Source organism: Alternaria rosae (assembly GCF_020736505.1).
Source record: "Alternaria rosae strain MPI-PUGE-AT-0040 chromosome Unknown BKA58scaffold_10, whole genome shotgun sequence".
In the NCBI taxonomy this organism is placed as follows: Eukaryota; Fungi; Ascomycota; class Dothideomycetes; order Pleosporales; family Pleosporaceae; genus Alternaria; species Alternaria rosae.
The window spans coordinates 1,192,299-1,210,661 of record NW_025763579.1 but is presented as its reverse complement, the minus strand read 5'-3'; the positions used below and the strand labels follow the sequence as shown (position 1 = coordinate 1,210,661).

The 18,363-nt window shown below is 53.2% G+C and overlaps 6 protein-coding genes across 6 annotated transcripts; 2 read left to right on the top strand and 4 right to left on the bottom strand.

Annotated features, from left to right (window-relative positions):
* Positions 1-1,419: 1,419 nt before the first annotated feature.
* Positions 1,420-1,983, top strand: BKA58DRAFT_282052 (uncharacterized protein; the record flags this gene model as incomplete). The annotated part of the gene is made up of 2 exons (XM_046166832.1): positions 1,420-1,752; positions 1,813-1,983. Coding segments are annotated over 2 exons (504 nt in total), but the record flags the coding sequence as incomplete, so codon positions are not given.
* A 2,769-nt stretch (positions 1,984-4,752) lies between these two features.
* BKA58DRAFT_443830 (uncharacterized protein) lies at positions 4,753-5,457 on the bottom strand (the record flags this gene model as incomplete). Its single annotated transcript, XM_046174010.1, has 1 exon — positions 4,753-5,457. The coding sequence occupies one exon, from the start codon at positions 5,455-5,457 to the stop codon at positions 4,753-4,755; it is 705 nt and encodes a 234-aa protein (XP_046021487.1).
* Positions 5,458-5,524: 67 nt separating this feature from the next.
* BKA58DRAFT_346397 (ribosome biogenesis protein erb1) lies at positions 5,525-8,319 on the bottom strand. The gene is made up of 2 exons (XM_046168428.1): positions 6,252-8,319; positions 5,525-6,196 (listed from the first exon to the last, which is right to left on the bottom strand). Exons 1-2 carry the CDS (start codon positions 8,283-8,285, stop codon positions 5,879-5,881), a joined length of 2,352 nt encoding a protein of 783 aa, XP_046021486.1. The 5' UTR covers positions 8,286-8,319; the 3' UTR covers positions 5,525-5,878.
* Positions 8,320-8,429: 110 nt separating this feature from the next.
* Positions 8,430-12,430, top strand: BKA58DRAFT_45245 (P-loop containing nucleoside triphosphate hydrolase protein). The gene is made up of 3 exons (XM_046174423.1): positions 8,430-9,352; positions 9,404-12,264; positions 12,326-12,430. Exons 1-2 carry the CDS (start codon positions 8,551-8,553, stop codon positions 12,049-12,051), a joined length of 3,450 nt encoding a protein of 1,149 aa, XP_046021485.1. The 5' UTR covers positions 8,430-8,550; the 3' UTR covers positions 12,052-12,264; positions 12,326-12,430.
* An 805-nt stretch (positions 12,431-13,235) lies between these two features.
* Positions 13,236-14,341, bottom strand: BKA58DRAFT_45251 (uncharacterized protein). The gene is made up of 3 exons (XM_046174426.1): positions 14,235-14,341; positions 13,648-14,180; positions 13,236-13,552 (listed from the first exon to the last, which is right to left on the bottom strand). Exons 1-3 carry the CDS (start codon positions 14,259-14,261, stop codon positions 13,459-13,461), a joined length of 654 nt encoding a protein of 217 aa, XP_046021484.1. The 5' UTR covers positions 14,262-14,341; the 3' UTR covers positions 13,236-13,458.
* A 657-nt stretch (positions 14,342-14,998) lies between these two features.
* On the bottom strand, positions 14,999-16,639 carry BKA58DRAFT_405495 (uncharacterized protein; the record flags this gene model as incomplete). Its single annotated transcript, XM_046171904.1, has 3 exons — positions 14,999-16,255; positions 16,305-16,361; positions 16,412-16,639. The coding sequence occupies 3 exons, from the start codon at positions 16,637-16,639 to the stop codon at positions 14,999-15,001; spliced, it is 1,542 nt and encodes a 513-aa protein (XP_046021483.1).
* Positions 16,640-18,363: the final 1,724 nt, after the last annotated feature.

Sequence of the window (18,363 nt, the reverse complement as noted above, 5' to 3'; positions counted from 1 at the left end):
TGATGGTCCGAGCCGCGAGGGAGGCTCCGTGCAGGTTCCCAGCCGATTGGTAAACTAGGCTGCTTCTGCCGCGCTTCGTTGGCCCACCCGGAAATCTGCAAGGTTTTGTGGACCGACAAGGAGACCGTTGACAAGGCGGAGTATATCCAATCATTGTTGCGAGATGCAAGTTGATCGTGTCTCGTGACACCAAGGCTGAAAACGGGAAGAGCCAATGGAGGGCCAAAGACAGGTGATAGCAACTCTACCAATTGAGGATATGAACGTAGTGAGGAGCGCCGATGCCTCCATCCCGTGGGTGATGCAACTTGAGTCTAAATTGGAATTCGCGTGGGATGGCAGCGCCATGTGGCTCTCCACTATACGAGCTGACGGGGTCATAATAGGGTATATGGGGAGTAAAGCGGCCGTCTTTCTGCCCTACCATCGAAACTAGCCTAACCGACTCCTGTTCCCCAGCCGTTGAGCCACATTGACCAGACAGTAGGGCTTCGTACCCAGTACCTCGGGCTCGCTCGCTTGACTATAGTAAGCTGGAGGCATGCTCTCCGCCTACCTTTGCCGACGTGAGTGCCTGAGAAGGAGCTCCTTGCATGCAGCATCAGCAGCACAACGGCGCAAAGCCTTGATTGGATCCTCCATTCCTTCATGTAATCTTACTCGTCTTGATCCGAGCACTGGTACCAGCCAAGTTGACCATAGCGCGTTGTCGTTCTCATGATGCAGCTCAACGCCGCCTTGTCCCACAACGGTAGAATCAGTGGGTAGGGCTAATTATGAGCACGGTCAAACCCGCTAAGAGGTACGTCTATTCGAGCACACTCTCGTTATGTCCAGGCCCGTGGGTGGCACTAAATCTCTTGCGGGTGACCGTTGGATGGGCTGAGAGGGTATATGTGTGTGACATAATTAATCGTATCGAGCTGAAGTATCCGGCGGTATCTGGCATGAAGCTGTGTGAATTCCAGGTATGAGGGAGAGCTGGCAATGGACCTTACTGGCTTCGAAATCGTCTCCACTTATACAACAACAGTTCCTACATCTTCCTATGCCCTCAGCGGAACCCAATAGCCAGTCATCGCTGAGACAGTGATAGGCGACATTCAGGAGAGTCCGACCGTACTTCTGAAAGGTTCGCGCTCGGCCATGCTCGGTGCATCTTAGGCATGTTGACGTGGCAGATGGGCATGAATGGCCTACAAAAGGGCGAAGGTGATCGGCAATACATGCTGGATTGACGACTTCTTCCTCAAGCAACTCACGAATATCGACAGTCGTTGTGAGGTGATAGAAATGCGCTCGACGATGCGCATCATCGTGCGACACGACTAGCTTAACCCCGCCGCCTAAAGCCGCTGGGAGTGATGTCGTCGCAACACCAGAAACTCCCCAGATTGTCGCGCAACAACACCACCCAAGATGCCGGATCTCACCAGTCTCCCACCGGAGATTCTCTTCAGCATACTCTCCTACACCGAGCCAAACCTCAATCCCACCCTCTCCACCTACCCTCTCAACACGCTCGCCGCAACAAACAAACATCTCAACGCCATAGTCGAAGAATACGCGCGCAACCTTCTCAAACGCCATGCCGACATCGTCCTACCGAAGAACACGCGCATCTACACGTGCCGCCGAAAATGGCTAGGCGAAATATGTTACTTCTGCAAGAAGAAGACACAGCGGAAAGCGTGTCTATACAAGAGCATCGCGTGTTGCCTGAAATGCGATAAGCAAGAATTCGAGAAGATGGTACATCCCTCCCATGCATCGCCACCCCTACCTACACACAGTAATGCTAACACATCCAAGACAATGACGCAAGCCATGCAATCCACCCAACTCTCTAAACTTGACCTGTTCACCCCGTCACCGTTGCACCTCGATCTTCCTCCTTTGGTAACAGCACCGTACCCCATCATGGGCGCCGCATGTATCATGCTCTCCGCCCCCGATGTCCGCGCCCGCGCCGCGCAAATACGATTCCAGCTCGGCGATGCAGCGCAAGACGAAGCGTATATGCGCAACCGCCGCGCGAAACACGACCGCATTGTCAAACATTTGCGTATCCAGTACGAGCCCATAGTGGGATGGTACGTGTGTTCGGACCCGGCGCGCGGCGAGGAGGAGGTGCTGGGGAAGGAGAAGAAGAAAACGCCGGGTAGTATGCGCTCGGAAGAGAGTAGGATGGCGTATGCGGAGAAGGCGTTGGAGGGAGAGTGGAGGGCGATGGGCATGGGTGGGTTGGTAGCTGAGGATACGGAGTATATGGCGTGTGTAAGAGAGCGGCGCGCTGGAAGAAGGAGGAGAGAGAGCACAAGTCTAGACTAGCGAGTTGAGAGAGAGAATTGATGATAGAAGGTGCGATGCTTGCATTAGTTGCTTGGTACATATCTCCTGCTTTGCACATGCACGCGCTGTAGAAGTTTTACCTGCTGTGTAGCGCCTACACTCTTTCTTACAGAGAAGAATGCCACCTAAGGAAGGTTAAGAGAGATATAAGAGATTAAGTACATGCTGTGGCGCACGTCTTTGCCTAAGTTGTATATTAAATTATCTACTTTAGGCTTCAACAGCAAGGAATGCTAAGTTCTTCGAAGGTAGCACTAACAAAATCTGTAGAATGTGATAGAGACACCGGCGATGTAGAATGCATAAGGTAGGAGGTGTGAAGGCAAGAAGGCAAGAAATTAAGAACTTAAGGTGTTAAGGAGTTAGAAAGGTAATAATCTAAGAACTTGAGAAGCCAAACAAGTATGAAGTCGAGAAGTGAACAAGATGTAATGGCAACGTTGGTTGATTTGAGGACCCAAGGATGCCAGCTAAGCTTAACCAATACCACCGTTGAAACCCTGGAGTTGAAACCCATACAAGAAGTCCATGTTCCATCCAGCCAACCCAGAAGACATCCAAACACCACCAAGTCCTTGTACCATCCTACCACCCGTTGAGTCACCCAACCACCACCGCCACCAAATCCCATCAAGTCCAACCATCCACCAACCCAGGGCTCACCAGCAGTAATGTCAAGAATAGTGCTCGTCGAAATTGCCGACACCACACTATCATCCCCAGAATTGACCTGAACTTCTAAGAAGCCGCCATCCGGTTCAGATAAGATGATCAACCATCCTGGGGTCCGAAGACACTCAAGAGAACAACAAGAGGCCCAGTGTAGCGCAAGCGCCATTGACTGTCTATCCTCCAACCTTGTTGTCTCGAGGCACTCTCGAGATGGCTTCAATATCCGATGTGAACGTGTCCAACAGTGACAGTGGCTGAACCTAACACCACCGATCCTTCACTCTTGCCAGTCCTTCTGATCCAGACCGCTACCAACTCAAGGGCCAACCATGCAGCCTTGTCATGCATCCCTATGCCACAACTTGACTTTCGCGACGCGCATACGATCGGGAGTGGCGTCAGACTGTCGAAAGCCAAAGGGAAATCGAGCCGGTGCCAGAGAGGTTGATGCCTGTGCCGCGGTGCTGTCGGCGGTAGTGCATGTCGATGAGTAGAGGCAATGAGCCGATGTAGTAAGACGATGCTGGTTCGATGTGCTAATGGGGAAGACCGAAGATGACATGGGTATCAAGATAGATGAAGGTCGAATCGAAGTGAGGTAGGCAGTTTTGACCGAGGCGGGTAGGTGTGAGGCATGCGAGGAGGTGATGTTGAAGGCGAGGCTGAAAGATGGAAGTGAAGTGAAGTCATGTTGACTGTCGACGGACGAGTGAGAAAGGGTTGAAGTTGTTGTTACTCATGATGATTGTTGATAGATGATGTCATACACCATGAGTAAAGGCCAATGTCTAAAAGTGTCAGCCAAACCTGAAGTGAAGTGAAGGAAGGAGAGAGAAGAACTTACTTGAAGAATGCGACCACGATACTGAAATTTGCTGAGTATAGTAAACTTGAGTTGTCGGGAGAGTGAGCGAGTGGGGAGTAAGAGGGTGAGAGGCGGGGGGAAGGGGGTTTATATAGACAGAGGGTGAACCGGCAGATCACCGGCAGTCTGCGCTAGTGCGTCCAAATTTCAAGTGACTGGCGTGATCTGTGGGTAGTTTGCTGCCTGGAGAATGTTCCAGGCGTGTGATATGGCCTAATCTGGTGAGGTGAAGGCGCAGGTGAAGGCAGCTTTGGGAGCGCGAAAACACCAAGAAGCACAGACCAAGAGTGCGCTTTACGACGACGACGTCCTGATTGGCTTGCTAAGGCAGGCCGAAGGCGAGAAAGCTCCAGAGGATCGGTCGGTCACGCTGATTTGATGTGAGAGTACGTACGATCACGAATCTTGTGACGTGCGATCAGTGACACCGAATGCGAACAATAGAATAAGAAAGACTGTACACGTGCATAAAAATGGAAGTCTTGCGTTGATGAGCAAAGTAAGAGATGTGAAGTGAGTCACTGAGTGCACGAGAGAGCGGACAGACAGTGACATCTGGAGGCGGTAGATAGACACTGGAACAGACCACACGAAAGGTGCAACTGAGACGATACGTGAGGCGCTTGCTAGCTTGAAATTCCTCACCATGAAGTCTTGAGGCTAGGTAAAGACTTCGAACAACCATGGGGTATATAGACAGATCACATAGTCCGCAACTTTGTGTTATCAGGGCAACCTAGGTAATGTAGAATTTCTCGCCCACACAGCTCTACAGCGAATACGCATTCCCCCTTTGCGATCAAACTGTTCATTATTGCGACCAATCCTTCTTGCATCTAGCCATTCAGTATCTGCCAGACTTGTCATGACGTGCAGCAGCTATCTACCGGCTGAGGGTCTCGGTCTGGCTCTACGACCAGCGCCGCACCCCCGTTTAGCTCTTCCAAGTATGCAATAAGCTGTTCTTTCAACGCAGCCTCATCTTCCTGTGTAGCCATAACATCACCCAGCCTCCACCTTACCCTCCCAGCAAGCCTCTCCAGCGGCTTCAGTATCCATGCCTTCAGCTCCCAACCCACCGCACTCGACATCTCGCTGTATACACACAGCGTGACAACCTCCAACATCTCCGCCTCTCTCAGGAGCAAGTCGACTAGATCTGCAAGCCACCCGATCGTCTGATACGGCACTTTGTCTTTACGGATTATATTGCTTTCATGGAGGTGACTCCAATTCACCCTTATGCGGATCTTCCTCACGTTCTGGATGGCGCGGAGTATGATTGGGTCCATTGTTTCGTTCAGGGGGAAACTGCGCTCGCGGGACGTCGAATGGAAGGCCAAGGTGACTTTTGAATAGAAGTAGGAGCGGGTTTCGTCGCAGAGGAAGCGACATGTCATAGATAGATCTGTTGGTGGGGCTCTTTGGTCGATAAAGGAGATTAGCATCGATTGTGGGACTGGAAACGGGAAGCTTTTGGGTTCCTGGCGACAGAGGAGGTCGTAGATTTCATAACGCAGTTCTTTTGGTAGACGCAGGAGCGGGCTGGATGGAGTGGACGAAGCCATGATGAGCGGGTTATGTGGAGGCGGCAGAGGATGTGCAATGGATTGGGGTAGGAATAGCTACTAAGAGGTTAGGATATGAAGCCTCAAGGAAGAGGCAAGGCTGAGAATGGGCAGGTACTGTCAGAAGGTGACATGTGGTTTTGCGCTGTGGCAGTTGGCTCTCATGCACGATGACGTATAACCTGGTATGCTTCGGGTGATCAGGTCATGGACGAAGAGCTCGAGTTCGCAACATCCCTGAGCCTGACCTTCTCAGGCAGTACAACCAACAGTAGACCGTTGCATGCATCGTTGCCACTAGCAGGCCACAAGTAAACCAAAGAGCACAACATTGAGACAAAAGCATGGAACTGTTACATTTTCCGTAATCACTCCAACGCCATGCGAATGCAACATGATTTCTCAGAAAGCCGATGATTATCTAACTCCACAGCCTCAACGTTCCATCCGCACCAGCCGACACACACCACGGCTCTCTAGGATGCCAATCCAGACCCATAACACCCAGCCTGCTCTTGACCTTGTGTCCGCGCAGTACCTTCAAAGGAACGATCGTAGCGTTCTCCATGAGGTCACCCACGACCTTTCCGTGGAAAATCTGGATAGTACCGTCGTCGGAGGTATCGGCGAAGAGAGGGAGACCACCTTGGTGGAAGCGTACTGAACGAATGGCTTCCTTGTGGAAACGGAGGGTTTTGTAGGGTTTGTTGGAGAGGTCGAGGTCGTGCCAGAGGAGGCGCTGGATGGGAAGTTAGTATATGTTCTAGTATTGTTACGGTATGTGGAGAATTTACCTTGTCGTATGTTCCGACGATGATGTTGTCACCACCGGGATGCACGTCGATGGATGAGATCCATTTAGCACCTGGTTGCAGGATCTTGACGAGTTCCTGCTTGGCGAGATCGTAGCTGCGGATGGTGTTGCGGGTGGCGACGAAGAAGATGGCTTTGGAGGGGTGGAATTGTGCGGTTTGCGCGATTCCCTTGAGGCGGCGGAAGGGCAGTTGAGTGAGGTGTTTCGAGACGGTGTGAATGGCTACTGCTGTGCTTTGACCGCGGGGCGATACCGTGGCGAAGTAGTCTCCTCTCCGGTGCCAGTTGACGATTTTGACAGCTGCTCGAACTTCGATCTGGACGAGGACGCCCTTGTTCTCCAGACGAGCGCCGGGACGGCTCCACTTGCCTGGTGCTGCTTTGGGTGCTTCGCCAAATGCTGTTGTGGTGGGCTTCGAAGCTGCGTAACCCCAACCAGCGTCGAGGACCTCGCGACTGGCTTGCTCTACGTCCGGTGAAAGAAGCGTGAAGGGTACGATGAGGTAGACGTTCTCTCCACAAGCAGCAGCCACTACGGATGTCTCCTTGGTGGGTCTCCATTGTACTGCGTCCACAGCCTCCTCATCTGATAGCTTTGCGTTCCAGACCTGGCGACCTGTCAACAGCTCCCAGACCCTCACATAGCCGTCGTCACCTCCACTCGCAACAAAGATACCGTTGGGATCGACGGAAACGCAGCGAACGCGTCCTTCTTGTCCGCGGTATATCGCTGCGCAGGTAGTCGGGAAAGGCTTGAGCTCTTCTGGGTTCGGTAGCTTAGGTAGCAGTGATTCAGGGTCGATGTTGAGTCGATTTCTCCGGATACGAGGAGCCAAGTAAAGATCCAAACTTCGCTCAAATCGTTCCTTGACGAATGTCTCGTAACCAGGAACCTTGCGCAGCGCATCGTAGTTCTTGGGCAGGAAGTCCGTCTCCCGCTCCTCGTCGTCTTGCTCCAACCACTTCTGCTCCTCAACCTTATCCGGTAGGTACTCGGGCGGCGGGTGGTAACTCGCTTCATAGCCAGGCGGTGGTAGCTTTGGGGCGGGAATGTGCATCGTGTTGTCAGGCCGGGGCTTCTCGTCCGCCCATACGTCAAAGGTGAAAACGTCCTGCTCTTCTTCCTGCTCCTCGGGTGCCTTGTATGGCTTGATGCGGCCTTCTCTAATCGCCTTGACGATTTTCATGACGCGCTTCGCTTCGTGCTTGGAAGGAATGAATCGTCGCTTAGGCTCTGGTGCAGCGCTGAGCGGCATGATCTCCGTGTTGACGCCAGAGAAGTAGGCGACCATCTCTGGGTATGGGTCGTAACCATCTTCCACAATCTCGTTCCTTGTGAGCCTCTTGAGCACATCCAGCTCCTCGGGCGACAGATTTAGTGGCTTTCCTGTCTGGGGATCCGTCAAGCCTGTCCAGCCCTTGGGTATGTCGATACTGTCCAACAGCGCATCCAGCGCCTCTCCCTTCGCCGGGCGCATGATCTTCTTGCCGTTGATATCGTAGCCAATATGCGGGTATTCATCATAGTACTTTAGATCGATGTTGCCGATCGTGTTCGTAGCTTCGGCGTCAGAATCGTCGGATTCGTAGACCGGATCGATTTCCTTGTAGATGTAGCGGGTATTGCCGTGCGCATCGGTTGTGACAGTGTAGTTGGGCTTCAGGTCTTCATCGTCGTCCAGTTCCCCATTTGCGCCACCCACGTCCAGATCCATCTCGTGTGTAGGTACACCCTTCTTCTTGCGCAGTGGAACATCCGAGGTATTCAAGTTGCGCATTTCCTCACGAATCTGCTCTGCATCGCTATCTTCCTCCTCCTCTTCATCTTCGTCGGAAAGACCCTCAATCACACTGCTAGCATCGGTATCGGCGCCTTCATCTTGGCTGTCGTCCGAGTCGTCCTCGGAATGCGACAGGATGCCCTCGAGCAGTCCATCGGCCAATTCACCCTCAGAGTCACTGGGCTCGGGCGCCGGACGCGTCACTACCTTTCTCTTGCGCGGGTTGACTGACATTTTCGGCGTTTGATGTTTCCTCCTCACGTTCACCGCGGACTGTCGCAACTTCCCAAAAATTATCGCTAGCGTCCAAGATTTCGGTTTTAGCGCGTCGCACGTGCCAGGCTACCATCAGCCAAGGATATCCTCGGAGAACGTACAGCAACTTTGTCGCAAACTCCGCAATTCTCTGTTTACCCCACGCAATTGCAACCACCACCTGCATCTGCTACGCCAAGACACCATACCAGACTGATTGCAGCAGTAATTCCACCGACTCACGATGGCGACGCGCCACACTGATTACGATCGTAGGCGCCACTCCCCGCGCCGCGACCGTGACCGCGACCGCGGAGATCGTGGAGACCGCTATGGCGAAGGTCGCTTTAGAGACGACCGTGACCGACGGGACCGCCGTGACGACCGCCGAGAGCCAGACCGTCGCGATCGCGACCGCGGCGACACGTACCGACGACGTTCGCGCTCCCCGCCTCGCCGCCGCGACCGATCCCGTGACCGAGGAGACCGTGCCGACCGTGGAGACAGCTACAGGCGCGACCGCGACGGTGATAGAGATAGGCGTCGCCGCTCTACTTCCCGCCGGCCTGGTTCCCGTTCATCTGCTACACCTGCACCAGGCTCAGACAGCTGGAGGCGTGATGACGGCAGACGCGACGACAGCAGGCGCGATCGGCTAGATCATTCCTCGCGCGACGACAGGAAGAAAGACCCCGAGACACAAGCCAAGGACAAGCTGGCTGATCGCGCTGCGAAGCTGGCCGAGTGGAAGAAGCTCAATGCCGAGCGCCTGCTCAAAGAGAAGACCGACACGCCCGGCTCCGGTGCTTCGCCAGCTGCCACTGCACCTGCAACCCCGTCAGTTACTGCGACGCCCCCGCCAGCTCCGGCATCCGAGGCCAAGCTTGTTGATACCGCTAAGACCAAAGTCATTCCGCAGAAGAGTGCTACTGAGAAAGTCAAGCAGAAGCAGCCCGAGAAGTCGACCTTCAGGCTGGATGCTTCCGCCGCAGCCCGTCCTCTGGACATGGCCAAGCCTGCGGGCAAGACTGTCACCAACGCTAGCAGTATGTTCACCCCCAATCCTCTTCCTATGAACCACAAGCTTACACCTACAGACGTTCCCATTGTTAAGGGCAATGGTAACATTGGCTCGTTCGGTCTCAAGACCAAGACTGCTGCTGAGCAGGAGGAGGAAACTTCCAGAAAGGCATTGCTCGATGAGGAGGGCCCGACTCGGAAGCGCAAGCTACAGGCTCTCCCCGAATTCACCGCCAACGAGGCGCCCTCGCCCGAAGCTGACGGCGACGACGCGGACTCTCCAATGAGTGACATCGGCAGTGATGACGAGAACAACGCGGAGCTTCAAGCTCGCCTTGAGAAGCGTCGCGCTGAGATCGCCAACGAGAACCAAGAAGACACTGCCATGGAAGAGGCAACTGCTGTCGAAGCCCCTGCCGACGACAAGATGGAAGTTGACGAAAATGCAGGCGCCGAAGAAGATGACGTCGATCCTCTCGATGCCTTCATGGCCGATCTCACTGAGCCACAACCAAGCCGCGGAGCTCCTTCGGGCCAGACCATGTTTGCTGACGAGCTTGAGACTGTCGAGACCTCCGTCGAGCATGAGGACCTTAACGAACTTCGCGCTGCTAAGAAAAAGAAGAAGAAGGAAGTGCCTACTGTCAACCACGATAAAGTTGAGTACGAACCGTTCAGGAAAGACTTCTACACTGAGCCCTCCGAAGTTGCACAGATGACACCCGAGGAAGTCGCAGATCTTCGCCACGAGCTCGACGGCATCAAGGTCAAGCCTGACGACGTTCCCCGCCCTGTTACCAAGTGGGCGCAGATGGGCCTGCTGCAAGCTACCATGGATGTCTTTACCAAGATCGGCTACGAGAGGCCCACAGGTATCCAGTCTCAAGGTGTACCTGCAATCCTCTCTGGCAGAGATCTCATCGGAGTTGCCAAGACCGGTTCTGGAAAGACACTTGCATTCGGTATCCCTATGATTCGTCATGTCCTTGATCAACGCCCACTGAAGCCAACTGATGGGCCTATCGGACTGATTCTCGCCCCAACCCGAGAGCTAGCATTGCAGATCGTCAACGAGCTCAAGCCATTCCTTGCGGCATCGGGTGTTACCATCAAGTGTGCCTATGGTGGTCAGCCCATCTCTGAACAAATTGCTATGATCAAGCGTGGTGGCATCCACATCCTATGTGCAACTCCTGGCAGAATGATTGATCTGACCAACGTCAACCAAGGCCGAGTGCTTTCTTTCCGCCGCATCACTTACGTTGTCCTTGATGAAGCTGATCGAATGTTCGATATGGGCTTCGAGCCTCAAGTCATGAAGATTCTTGCGAATGTACGTCCTGATCGCCAAACTGTCCTCTTCTCAGCAACTATGCCCAAGAACATGCAATCTTTGGCTCGCAAAGCATTGCACAATCCAGCCGAAATCACCATCGGTGGTAAAAGCAAGGTAGCTCCCGAGATCACTCAGATCATCTCTGTTGTACCGAACAGTTATGAGAAGAAGATCAACAAGACTCTACTATATCTTGGTCAGTTGTTCTCTGAAGACGAGAATGCCCAGGTATTGATCTTCACTGAGCGGCAAGAGACAGCCGAAGATCTCCTGTCCAAGCTTTACAAGTCTAAGTATTTCTCTGTTAACACGATTCACGGAGCTAAAGATCAGACTGATCGTAACGAAGCGATCAATGACTTCAAGCAAGGTGTTCTTTCGATTCTCATTGCCACATCTGTAGCCGCCCGTGGTCTTGATGTCCCTGGACTGGCTATGGTCTTGAACTTTGATTCGCCAACCCATCTAGAAGATTACGTGCACCGCTGCGGACGTACCGGCCGTGCTGGCAACAAAGGTACAGCTGTTACGCTCATCGAGAACCCCGGTCAAGAGCGCTTTGCTCTTCACATCGTCAAGGCACTCAAGGAGAGCGGTACAGAGGTGCCTCCAGAGCTTCAGGAGATGGCTAACACATTCCACGAGAAGGCCAAAGCAGGTACTGAGAAGTACTATGGCGGTTTCGGTGGCAAGGGCCTCGACAAGCTTGATGCAGCGCGCGCTCTTGAGAAGAAGCGCGAGAAGCGTCAACTCAAGCTGGAAGGCGTGGACGAGAGCGAAGACGAGGAAGAGATCGCACCGCTCATCAAGAAGCCCGAGGTTGCTGGTCCAACTGGTGTCGTTAACGCTTCTGGTCCTGCTGCAGCTGCCGAGGAAGATCAACCACACTGGATGAAGCTACTGAACAGCAAAATCGTGGTCAGCAAGACTGAGCGCCCCGACGCTACCGCTTCTGGCAAGCCTATGACTGCCCGCGAGCGAGCCATGGCCGCTGCTTCCAAGGTTGACGGAAGGCTGAGCAAGAAGGGCATGATTCACGCGGGTCAGCCCATCGACAACAAGGGCCCCGACGCAGGTCTCTACCACTCAACCATCGAGATCAACGACTTTCCTCAGAAGGCTCGATGGGCTGTCACCAACCGCACCAACGTCGCCAAGATTTTGGAGCAGACTGGTGTATCCATCACGACCAAGGGCAACTTCTACCCCGCTGGCAAGCAGCCAGGTGAGAATGATCTGCCCAAATTGTACATTCTCGTCGAGGGAGACACCGAGAACATCGTCACTCAGGCTATGATGGAGCTCACTCGTCTTCTGCGCGAGGGAACCATTGCGGCTGAGGATGCCTCTGCGACTCGTGGTCCGACCGGTCGTTACAGCGTGGTATGAGAGGTTCACTTCAGTAAGATATGCTCGATTTACTCTCTGTCATTTCAGCGTTGTTTTCTCAGCGTTACTTTCTCATCCATGGCGTCAGTCTACTGCATTGAGAGGAATGGTCAAATGGATGGATGGATGGGAATGGCATGGGACGGAGTTAAAGGTTTCGACAAAAACACCATCGTGTCTGCTTCGACACATGCCTCTGGGCTGTACCAAAACGTAAGTTCTCACTTTATCCCCTCCTTTCAGAGTATTCGTTGATTTACACAACCCGTCACAGGTATCTACTCGGTCACTGAGCCTTTGTCAGGCAACGACATCATTGTATATTAATGGGCTCGGCCACATGGTTCGCTGATATGCGACATGCGGGGAGGGAACGGCGAGTCACGACTCTGGTACTTCTGGTTGTAACCTCATGTGGTATGAAGGAGGAGCTTCAGATAGTTTCCAGATGAACAGCAGTGCTGCCTACTACATGCGTCTCTTCACGTGTTTCTAACCACCTATATCTCGCGGTGTGTACTCCAACTTGCCTGACGGCACTGACCCCCGATCTCCGGAGACGTGATACTGCATCGCGACCTCATAGCGGGCCTATGCGCTGATCCTGTATACTCCATCAGTAAACCTCACCTCAACATCATGTTCTGTGTGACAATCAATACATGAAGACGCCAAGCGACATTCATTCATTCATTCCTCAAACCCAGATGCGTGGTACGATTACGCCGTATTGCCCTGAACACTGATGACGCAGCTTTACAGCACGCACATACGTCTCACCGCACCGATGACATATCGCCTTTAAAGCTGCAGCTGCATCATCTGAAAAACTCTCCTCGGGGTACATCCATCGGAATATGTATGTGTAGGTGTAATGGCGCCATTGCTGCATATCGCATATTGAATGATCCCATCCGACCGACAGTCTGCCGTGCAAAACCTCGGCAGCGTGCGTCTCCATCTATTTCCGGGCACGCAGGGGAGGCGCGGACCTTGACGAAGAAACATGTCTTAACGAGAGCGAAGCTGGACTGTTGACGATGCAGGTGTAAGGGGCGTGCATGCGTTGCTCGCAGAAAAGACGCACAGCACAGCCCTGCTGCCCCGTGGCCCTCACTTGCAAGCTGGATTGGGATATCCCTTGGTCTCGGATGCGGCTCGGCGAACCCAAGGTCAGGGCAGGTTTTACAGAACGGGGGTAAAGCGGTGTCGGCTGGATGGCGAAGGATGCACTGGGTGTGATGAGTCCCACGGAAGGACGTTCCGCATGGTTTGGTTGGTTGAGCGTGGTTGTTGCGGAAGTGGGGACCTGGTGAAGGTTAGGTGGGGTGAGGTTTGCGGTCAATCTTTCATGTATTGGACTGATCTTGGTCGCTGAAGAGGTTGAAGGAAGAGTAGCAAGTTTGATTAGCTGAGTCGTTGGAGGTATCCTTGCGCAATTAGGCGTTCGACGTCGCCTTGCCGGACGTAGAATTGCGAATTTTTGGTAAGGGTTATGGAGCTATGATCGGTTAGCTGGGAAGAAATAGTATACGGTTTATGGGTTTCAGACGGAAGGGTTGTAGCCTTCGGCATGCCGAGATGGCGGTCACGTACCCGTATTCTGTTTGTATCTCGCCTGCGTCTTTCAAGACGCGTACGTCGATGAAGAGATCGCGCGGCGGCTCCAGACTCCCCGTTAGATCGATATCGGTCCATTGCCCCTTGTACGCAGCGAGCAGGTCACTGTATTGCCTCACATATTCCTCCTCTTCGGGACTCAAACTGCTCTCTTCTTTTCCGCCTCCAGCGCCCATTCCGCTGCCCCTCCCCCCTTCTCCACTGTGGTCCTTGCTGCCTTGCTGTTCCAGCACGTCGACACCTTCCCAGCAGTATTCTTCTAGTTTGTCGCTCCGCACCCGGTGGTAGGCGAGTAGACACCGCTTGTTCCGGCGCATGCACAGGTGGTTTACGAGGAGGGCGCAGGCGGTTTCGGGGGATGCGCTCGGGTTGAAAGACCCGCTGTAGGGGGCAAGGATGGATGAAACGTCTTTATCAAGATCGCGCACTTCCCGCACTATGGAGCGCGTGAGCTCTGAGGCGTAGGGTGGGAGATGGGGGAGGGCGAGGGTGCGTTTTGCATTTTGGACCTGGGAGTGTTAGAGGGGCTGTATAGTATTGACGTATGGGTGAAATGATTTTACCAACTTATTGGCCGCTTCTCCATACATGGTTGTGTTCTGCTTTATGGGTTTTTTGAGTGTCTTCCCCTCGGTGGTACAGAAATGTGGTGAGCAAGCAAACGCGACGGTCACTGCAATTTGTAAGGTGCGCAGAAGTAGTAGACTCTTCTGTATATACAGATCGCAATAGATTCGACTGTGTAGTTTCTTACTTGAAGATACAACCAGGATGGAATAAGTCAAACAAGAGCAATTGGCGTATGCGATGTAACAGTAACATTGGCAGGACCCTCCGCGAAGGGCAGGCGCGTTCGTGACGCGGGGGCAGGTGGGGCGGGGACGGGTCTTGGCTTGTCGAGTCCAACTTCAAACATCTTCTGGCAATCCCTTTCACAATGCCAGCAATCCACGCAACCTCATTCGCCAACATCGCCAAACTCTCGGCTGGCATCGTACCTGCTACCACACACACGAAAAGATCAATCGGTGATACGCATGATGAACACGACATCACGTCAGCATCGCGTCGAGACAAGAGCAAAGGAAGATTGAACTAATATGTGCATCTCGATCTACGCATGCGATAACACCATGTCTAAATGCTCTAAGCCCCCGAGCTTTTGGTCCGATCAACGCCTTGAATGCTGCCCATCATGCAAGAGCTCATCAGAAATCTGCCAACGATGCTGGAAAGAACGGTGCAGTAATAGCCATGAACGACGTCGCACGTAAGCGTTCCAACAACACGACCACCCAGAACGCACTAGCTAACGTGATATAGATCACTACTCTCCCATCCATTTGTCGAACTCCGACTCTTGTTCGAGCGACACCATAGTCAAGTCTGACTGCCAAGCTTGGTACTCATCATGCGGAAGATCTAACAAGCCATCAAGATTGTGTTGCTCAAGCCTCTCTTCTTGCATGTCCGGATGAGGATTCCGGTACACGGCATTCTGCAGCGCTGAAGGGTCGATGTCTGAATGACTACCTCCGTCATAAGCCAACAACAATGGATCCAGCTGCCCATCGTCGAATGATGAACTCATATTCGGGTGTAGCTGTTGCAGAAGATCGTTCGCATTACCTCCAGGCAATCCCAGCATCGATGGATTCGAGTGGAACTGCATGGATGGTGTGTCTACTCTCCTCATGTGCATGTCGTCTGCGTAGGTTGGACTGATCTGCATATTCGGGTAGGCGGCAGTCTGGTAGTACTGATTATAGAGCTCGTTGTGGCTTATCGGCATCGGCATCGGTCGTCCTTCGTTCGTCATCTCCCATGAGGACCGGTTGATACCATTACCGTTCGGTCCGAACGACTGATCGAAGTACTCCACGGCAACACCATTTAAGGGATAACTGAATGATCGATCGATTCTCCTGGCCTGTCGGGGACGAGATCGACCACCACCGGGAGCCCATTCGGCATCGTCAAGGTCGCTAGGCTCTTCTTCATCAGACCACTCGCTTCTTCGCTTTCGGGCCGGGGCTGCTGTCTTACTAGGCGAGAACTTGTACGTCGGGTGTGCGTTTTGGTGGTTGATCCTCTCGATCTTTGCGTACTCGTTGTATAGCTCACGAATCTCCGGCGGCTCCAGCGGCCAACTCTCCCCCGCTACGGACGATACGATTTGGTGGTTGTTTTGAAGGCACCACGACTTGGCCCTTTCTGCGAACGCCGACCGGTACAGCATGAACGAGTTCATGGGACGAGTGATGTATCCATTTCTCTTCTCGACTTCGCGTCTCCTAACATCTGCTGGCCTGTTCACCCATTCCTCCATGTTCTTGACTGGGATATGATGTAGCTCTTTCGTCAGTATGCTCAACGGCGCAGTCAGCTTGGGCGTCTTGTGTTTCTCATTCTTCGGTGCCTTCGGCTTCTTCGCTCTCGGTGTCGCCTTCCGTCTAGGACTGGTCTCCTTCAGGCGTGGAGAGCTGGACGATGTCATTGCTCGTCCGCTACGAGTTGTCCTACGCCCAGAATCTTCATCGTTCGCCGATCTCGGTGTCGGCGGCGAGAATAAGGCCTGCTCTTTCTATCGTCCATTAGCAATCGGATCAGAGACAACCGGCGAGATTGCTTACCTGCATGCCGTTGTACGGTCCGTTCTGGTAATACTCCGCTGGTGGACCATATCCCTCCTGTACCTTGATTAGCATGGTTAAATGTGTGAAGACGCAGGGACTCTTACATATTGTATACCTGGTCCGAGCCCACGAGGATAGTTGTCGGCATGTGACGCATGTGAAGGGATCCCTTCGTGCGCCACCGAGCCTGGCGAGCCGTAACCTGTCTCACCGAACGAATAGCCGCGATCGACGCCATATTGCGCAACTGGGTGCAGCCTGGACTGATACTCTGACCCAGCATTCGGTGGGGTCGGAGGATGATGTTGGACGAGCGTATCACCCCTCATCATGGCGAGTGTTAACGCACAACTTAGTTGCTGCGACAGTGGAGATTGCGGCCTGCCGATTGGCCTTGTTTCTGGACTCAACGCAACGTTTAAGCGATGACGATCGATAATTGAACAGAGCAAGCGCGGCTGCAATGGATGAACAGACTCTTTTGTTGGTCAAAAGCCGCGCAACATCAAGACCGAAGGATGATGTTGCTTCTGGATACCGAGATGCGTTCGTTGGTCTCTCGACAAGATGCTGGATCAGGCTGTTCTGTTCCAGATATCGTCCTGGATATGTGTCAGTAAGTCTCGCGAATGTGTCGCTCTTTGCTGGGTTTGCTTCACCGCAATGATGCATAGCAGTTCGTAAAGTGTTCAGGGAACGAACCTGTTGCAGTTACCCGCTTCTCACCGGCGCCAAGGCTTTGGTGCAGAGACAATCAGCGTGGACGACTATGCGATACCAACTCACAAGTCAGACACCGCCGTACTGTTTGAGTTGTGTTGTTCCGGCCCGTGTCTCTTTGTGGCGAAGGCAGAGCTCGAGCAAAGTGTGAAGGACAAATCAACGGAGAAGGATTCTTTGTCCGGGATTCGTCGCCAGTAGGTATTTGTAGCGACTACACAACCTCGAGGTCGACTGCTCACGTATTGTGTATAGTGGACCTAGTCGTCTGAACATGGACAAAGGCACTACCGGATTGGTGCTGGCTGGGCGCGCTTGACACACTCAGACGTCGCGCTGCTTTTGGCCTGCGAACCTCTCAAGCGATGAACTACCTATGAAATTGCGCAAAACCTAGCCTTCTGGTCCGTTCACGTTTCGAAGTCGAAAATATCATGTCCGTCCTGTTGTGGGGTTGAAAGCGGCCCTCAGCCCCTCCATAGCGACATCTATAGACGGAAGCTACCCTCAATCTGGGCGCCCTTCCTCTCAAATCGCCTACCGTAAGAAGCTGTCTACCAATCTCAACAGGGGTGTACGATGGCTTGCAGCAGTCATGTGCACTGGGCGCTCGCTATAGCAAGCCACACGCTCACTGGTATCCTTAGCCTCTAGAACTACCCTTGGGTTTATGTTCCGCCAGAACATGGGCTGCATTCCTGCACCAATTGCATCACCAGGGGCTCGCGGTCCCCTTTTTCAGCAACCAATGACATAGATGGTACATGACCAGTGATTTTCCCAAGGCCGAAGTTGGTTGGTCGACCAAAACTTGGGTTATTTCGCTACGTAGTCAAGCCTAACGTGCTGTTCATGGATGGATGCAGCTCTTTATGTCAGAACACTGACAGCTGGTCATACTTGGCAGGGCTGACCACGACACCACGATTCTTAACCTTCAAACCGCACGTCAACATGCAACTACACAGTCAATCTACAGGCGGCATCAAACTAGGCACATCTCAAACACTCGATCTCAAACACATTATCATGATTTTGCGGTCGCCGGACAAAGGGTAGGGTCGGTACGGCAATCCCGACAGGCTGGTCACGATGCGCCCCCGCGGCGAGGTTCAGGTCTGTGTTGACCGCTCAAGCTCAGAATAATTCCGTCTATCTTGCCTCGCGGCTATTGAACCCAACATGCCGCAGCGACGACATTTGCGGTAAGCCCGTCACGGTCAACAGGCCCTCAAAGTCCTCCGGTGACAGGCCGCGGACACCTGGGCAAGGTCCTGCATATTGCATGCATACAGCAGAATTTCGGTTGCTTCCGGTCGATCGTGTTGACATGGGG